This window comes from Eutrema salsugineum, unplaced genomic scaffold (assembly GCF_000478725.1).
Source record: "Eutrema salsugineum unplaced genomic scaffold, Eutsalg1_0 scaffold_3, whole genome shotgun sequence".
Lineage (NCBI taxonomy): Eukaryota > Viridiplantae > Streptophyta > Magnoliopsida > Brassicales > Brassicaceae > Eutrema > Eutrema salsugineum.
In genome coordinates, this window is record NW_006256756.1 from 7363009 (window position 1) to 7369181 (window position 6173).

Below are 6173 nucleotides of genomic sequence, written 5' to 3' on the forward strand. Positions count from 1 at the left end.
ACATCATCCACATTTACTCTAAATCTCTTCTCTATTTTTACACATCGAGGTGAGAGACAATTGAAGTAATCGATAACCAAACTATTCCAAACATATTATTTTTGGATTTTTTTTTGAGAAATCTCTATAGATGCTATTCATCAATATTGTGAATGGTACAGCCATGAATACCAATCTTTCACTTCGAAATGGATATGGGACAGCTGACAATTCGTCTTAACAAAGACATAACAGCATTGATGTGCTGTCACCAAATATACATATAAAATAAGTTATAGTAAAATATTTCATTGTATATCATGACTATTTTATAGTTACTTTTTTGTCCAACCATTTTGTTAATGTCATAAGGTCAGAGAAGAAGTTTTTATCTGCATCACTATCACTTGTGTCTAAACCGACGGTTGTATCTTTGCAATAAAAACTTAAATTTCAAAAATGAATATTAAACAAAATTACTATTGCAATACACATTTAGAATCACTACTAACTTCTCAATTTTCATCCATGCATCAAATCAATCCAATTTTTTTTGATCCACCATAGCAAAAAGATCATATGTGGTACAAGTTCCAATGATTTTCGCCACATGATTCCCACCAAGAACATACTATTTAAAACATCCTTTTATCTTTTGAATCTTTCTTTCCCTAAAGATCATGATGTTTTTTTATCCACAACATCCACCGATAATTCTGTAGAAGACAAAGTAGAAGAAGGTGAAGATGATTAAAGAGACGATGAATAAGAAGTCTGAAAAGGTGTAAACGATAAAAAAAAAGAATAAGTTGAAGACAAAGACGATGAAGAAGAAGTCCAAAATACGAGGAAAAGACTAAGAAAGAGAAATATCAAACCAAAGAGGAAAAGAAGATGGATAAGACGAAGAAATTTAATATATGATGAAATTTGGAGAAAAAACCCTTACATGACAAATTGGAAGACGGAAAAGAAGAAATCAAAATGGAAGAAGGGAATATATGGAAGAGAAGAAGTTTAAAAGATGACCTTAAAAGATGAGAAGGTGAAGAATTTGGAGAAGAGGATGAGTAAAATAATAGAAGAATGTGAAAATGAAGAAAAACCAGAAGAATAAGAAGTCGGAGAGAACAAAGAAGACAGAGGTGATAAAGAAGGAAAAGAAAGAAGAAGAAGAAAGAGAATATAAAAGTCGGAGAAGATGAAAATGATGGTGAAGAAGAAAATGCAAAAAAGAAGAAATATCCAAAGAAGAGAAACGGGAAGTAGAAGTCAAAATCGATGATGAAGATGAAAGAAAAATATAAAGAAAACAATAATCGAAAGATGTATAAGAGAAAGAAGATATAAAATTTGAAGATGATGATGAATACGAAGGAAAAGATGAGGAAAAGAAGAAGAAGAATATGTAAATAAGAAAACTCGAAGAATAATAAATAAGAAAATAAATGGAGATACATGTGGAAAAAGATAAAAAAATAAGAAAAAGAAAATAAAAGAAAGAAAAAAAACTCAAAAGATAAATAAGAGGATAAAGAAAATACAAAGAACTTGTGTTTGTCTTAATTCAATTCGTTATGAGTTTCATACGCATATTTAAGTATATTTGAACAAAATGCCCAAACCAATGTCTTTGTTATATAAAAAAAAAATCCCAACTCACATCAATTTTTATTTTTTCGGCATCCATGCTCACATCAATTATACTATCAAACAATTGGAAAATACTTTGTTACAACTACAAGAGATAAGATAAGCAAACATCAAATAAAACTACAAAAATCCTAAATTCTTTTATATATTTTTTTTTAATCTGAAATTCTTGCTATATATAGAAATCAAACTTTATCTTTTACCGCAAGGTAATAAATTGGTGTATGATTCCCGATTCCACTTGGATTTGTTTTTATATTTATTTTTGGTAAATAAACACACTCTTTTATTTTTACTTTGCTTTTTCCATAGCTAGGGTTTTCTTTATATCCTTAACATCTTTGGACTTGTTTGTTTTGTTATAAGAATCTATTTATTCATATTTTTCTTGTTTTAGGTTTCGGTGTGTGCTTTGAATGATGAATCATGCACAGATAAACGAAGCAATGAATCAACATTATGCCTACTCCGAAAACTCGGCAACGCAGCAAGGGAGCTCAGTGATGAAACATCAAACCGGGTTAGCCATGGATTGGACCAATGAAGAACAAACAATTCTTGAGAATTTATTTGCTGCTACATGTTCGTTAAACGACTCTGTTTCACGTTACGCGAGAATCTCCCAAGAGCTTCCTAACAAAACCATAAGAGACGTAGCTATGTGTTGCAGATGGATCGTGAATGGATTAGGAAGCGACCAAGCTGAGAATCCAAACTTTGATGATCTTCCTCAAGATGCGGACACCAATAAGCTTTTTAAAGAAAACGAGCAGTTGTTTGAACAGATTTCTGCAAATCTCATGTTCTCATCAAAGCTCAAAGATAATCTTCCGCTCTTGCAGAGATGCCGCAAAAACATCATGAAACTCATCAACAAGTCTAACGAGAATGTGCCGGAGCAGATGAAGCTTATGCCACCGCTGCCAGAGACATTGAATGATGATCTATATGATTTAATCATGACGGCCTAACAAATTCTCCATGATAACTCTTTTGTTAGGTCTTTTTTTAGAACCTTCTTCTAATTGTTTCCATTGGTTTTTCAGTTTGTTAGGTTTATCTTGTTTATCTGGTTATGTTTTTTTTAAAAGAAAGAAAAGTTATTTTGATAACGAAAAAAACTTCTATTAGTAAAAAAGGAAATAATGTTTATCCAATTCACAAAACAAGTCTCTCGAATTTAATTACACCACAAAAACCCTGACCTCCTGATCATACATGTCCCACCGTGCATCGACGAAAAACCGAAAAGCAACAAACAAAACCCTCTCGCATTGTTCAGATTGAGAAAGCTTCGAAGGCACATCATCTTGGTTACTTGTTTGAGTGAAGAGCGGTCAATCACATCTGAGTCTTATCCCGTTCCCGTATTTGATCTGAAACATTGACGTATCGCTCATGATATTTTTTTATCCACAATATCCACCGATAATTCTGTAGATACAACTTTTCTATATGTTTGCTGATTTTGATGTCCATCTTTCTCCATCAAAACGTTAGTCATCTTGGCAAAATCATAAGCATACTTCAGATTTTTGTTCTCTATACTCTCTTCAGTACACAACAATATAGTATGATCTGTATTATTTTGCAAACTCAAGTTCGCGTTTCTACAAAACAATACGTTATTCTAAAATCTGTATTATATAAGAAGAGTACATTGTATTTTAACATATTTTTTAAAAGAAATATACATACTAAATGACTTCTGTTTTTGCAACTTTGTTGTAGATGAATAACCCCTTTCGTCAAATTCCAATTTTCATTGAATATCACCATTTTCATAATTAAGCTTCTTAAAATAAACTGTAATTAGGTTGTTCAATTCCATAATGCGCAGATTCAGATATTGGTCACCATCTTTTGAAGTGATCTTGCAGAAAAACATGAATATAAAAATTGATCATCACTTCAAAATAACAAGATGATATAAAATCTGATTAAATAATGCATGAATATTAACGAACAAAATATTTGAAGTAGTGAAAAATTGATGGACGTTCATGGATTTTTGTGCATGGATAATTATCTATTCACGCATTCACTGCCTCAGTTTTTTCACCGCTTCCCTGCTTCAAATATTTTATATTTTTCTTCTCTATATATATGTAACTCTCCCTTTGTAATGTAAATGGACGTAAAAAACATAAGAATAAGAGAAACAATATTCGCTAGACTCCTATCTTTTCTCTCTCTCCTCTCTCTTATTATATAATATAATATATGTACAAAACACAAATCTCACCATATATATATGTTATATTTTATAACAGTTTTCAAAATTGTTTGAAAAAGGATTAGTTTTCAAAAAATATAATATCATATATCTTAAAAGCAAAGTGAATTTTGAGTTCTAAGTCCTCTCATTCAATCTTATGGTGGCTAATTACCATTTGCTCCTCATTAAAAAATTGGTTAAATTGGTTCAAATTAAGTTTAGCTAATAATTTTGCAATTTTTATACTGATTTTGTAGACGGATATGGTTTATCTTCATCGATTTAAAAATTGATTAAATTGGTTCAAATGAAGTTTAGCTAATAATTTTGCCATTGTCATACCGATTTTGTAGACGGGTCTGATTTATCTTCATAGATTAAAAAATCAGTTAAATTGGTTCAAATTAAGTTCAACTAATAATTTTGCAATTGTCATACCAATTTTGCAACCGGGTCTGGTTTATCTTCATCGATTGCCTAAATTACGGATTTGCTCTTCGTAAATTTTTAACATTCAAGGGTGCATGTTATACTATGGATTGATTTCTGATAATTATAATGAGTATATTGCTGCGTTTTTTGAAGCGAGTGAGTGGTCTTCTTCTTATGGTTTGCGTGTAATGTTTGCTGTGTTCTGGTACGAAATGAGTTGTTGGTGAATCATGGACATGTTTGGAACTCCATTTATCATCTAATGTATCCCTCCGACAATGCTTGAATACCCATCTTATTTGGTGTTTGAGATATTTTGAACCATATATTATATTAGTTCACTTTTTATGTTTTATTAAGGTTTTTGCGTTCTTTGTTTTTCACTTCATATAAAATAATAAAAGTTGTTTCAGAATTGTGCACGATTCTATATTCTTATAAGATTAACAACAAAATTTGGTTAAGAACAATACATAGAAGTCTATGGGCAGAAAGTTTTCTTAACCTTTTAGGAAAAAGTTAAAAAGTTTATATTTCTTATTCATTTCTTTGTACGTAAATAGATACTAAGCCTAAAAAGCAATGCTTACATGAGTCTCTTTAAAAGTCAAATCTTAAAAAGCAAAAAGCCTTTACTATTTTTTTCCATTCATAGATATTTTAATAACATGATGACTGATGAGAGATTTAGAATTGGAAGAATATGTTATTGCTCTCAGTTTAGAGTAGTAATGATAGGAGAAAACATAGGGATAGATAGGAGAAATCATAAATATTGAGTAATTGATTTGAATGATACTATTTCCTTTATAGCTTTATCCAAACACATTTGTCATCTTCAAACTTCTTCCTTGGCTTCTTTAAATTAAAAACTTGGAGATGATGCGTCTTCCCGAGCTTTCATGGACCAAACATCCATGTGGATTTTCCATCCAGAGAAAGAGCTCTTACAATATTTTTGTAGATATGTTTTAGACAAAGCTCCCACCTGATGAGCCTTTTAGAGCTTGCAACAAGAGTGACACAGAGATTTGTGGTAATCTTCCACTGAGTCTCTGCGTCCTAGACTATCTTTGCGGGGAAAGCATGAGGATGAAGAGAAATTGTAATGCATAAACTAGAAGATAGTCTTGAATATATCAAGGGAGTACTTAGATTTACGTGTGATAGCTTAGAGATCAAGCTCTATTTCTCCAACATTGGAGTCTTCTTTAATTACAAAGACCCTATTAGTAATAGAATTCATCTTGAGAATCCAACTTTAGTTATATTTATTTATACACATTTTTCTCTATGTTCTGATGTTCTTCCTCTACCATCTGGTATTACATTCAGATCCTTACAAAGCTCAAGAAGATATGTCTTTGTAAGTTGATAGCATTTGAAAGAATTCTTCCATATTTTCAAAATCAAATGCTAAAAATCTCGAAAGATTTGATCTGAGAGCTTGCAAGAATGTTGGTAAATATTTCCTCCTTTTGTTCTAATCTGCATGTGCTAAAGGAGTTGAATATATGATGTGATGCACAACGCTGCAAAGATTTCTTCCTTTTGTTTTTTCACTTGATTTAAAATAATAAAGGTTGTTTCAGATTTCTTATTCATTCACATAATGATTATCTTAACTTTTTGCATGATCTTTGTGATTATTCTTTTTCCCTTGTTCTCATTTTTGTTCATAGTCTTCTTACTTGCTAGATAAAAAATCTAACTGATAGTCTTTTTCATTGTTCTTTTTCATTTTTCTTTTTAATAACACAATGAGAATATCAATGCGAATATACCAATGAGCACACACATCGATTTATGTATAAAGTTATGCAAACTTATCACTTTCAGAGTATAATAACGATATAATATTTCCTCAACTTTTTCTCTATATACAAAAAAA

At 30.7% G+C, this 6173-nt stretch overlaps 1 protein-coding gene across 1 annotated transcript; it reads left to right on the top strand.

The window, feature by feature from the left end:
• The first annotated feature begins 2078 nt into the window (after positions 1–2078).
• On the top strand, positions 2079–2603 carry LOC18015027. Its single transcript, XM_006397037.1, has one exon. It carries the CDS (start codon positions 2079–2081, stop codon positions 2601–2603), a length of 525 nt encoding a protein of 174 aa, XP_006397100.1.
• The last annotated feature ends 3570 nt before the right edge of the window (positions 2604–6173 follow it).

What these genes read in the sequence shown, in the direction of transcription:
- LOC18015027 (XM_006397037.1), top strand. Translation starts at nt 2,079, where the DNA reads ATGAATCAACATTATGCCTACTCCGAAAACTCGGCAACGCAGCAAGGG.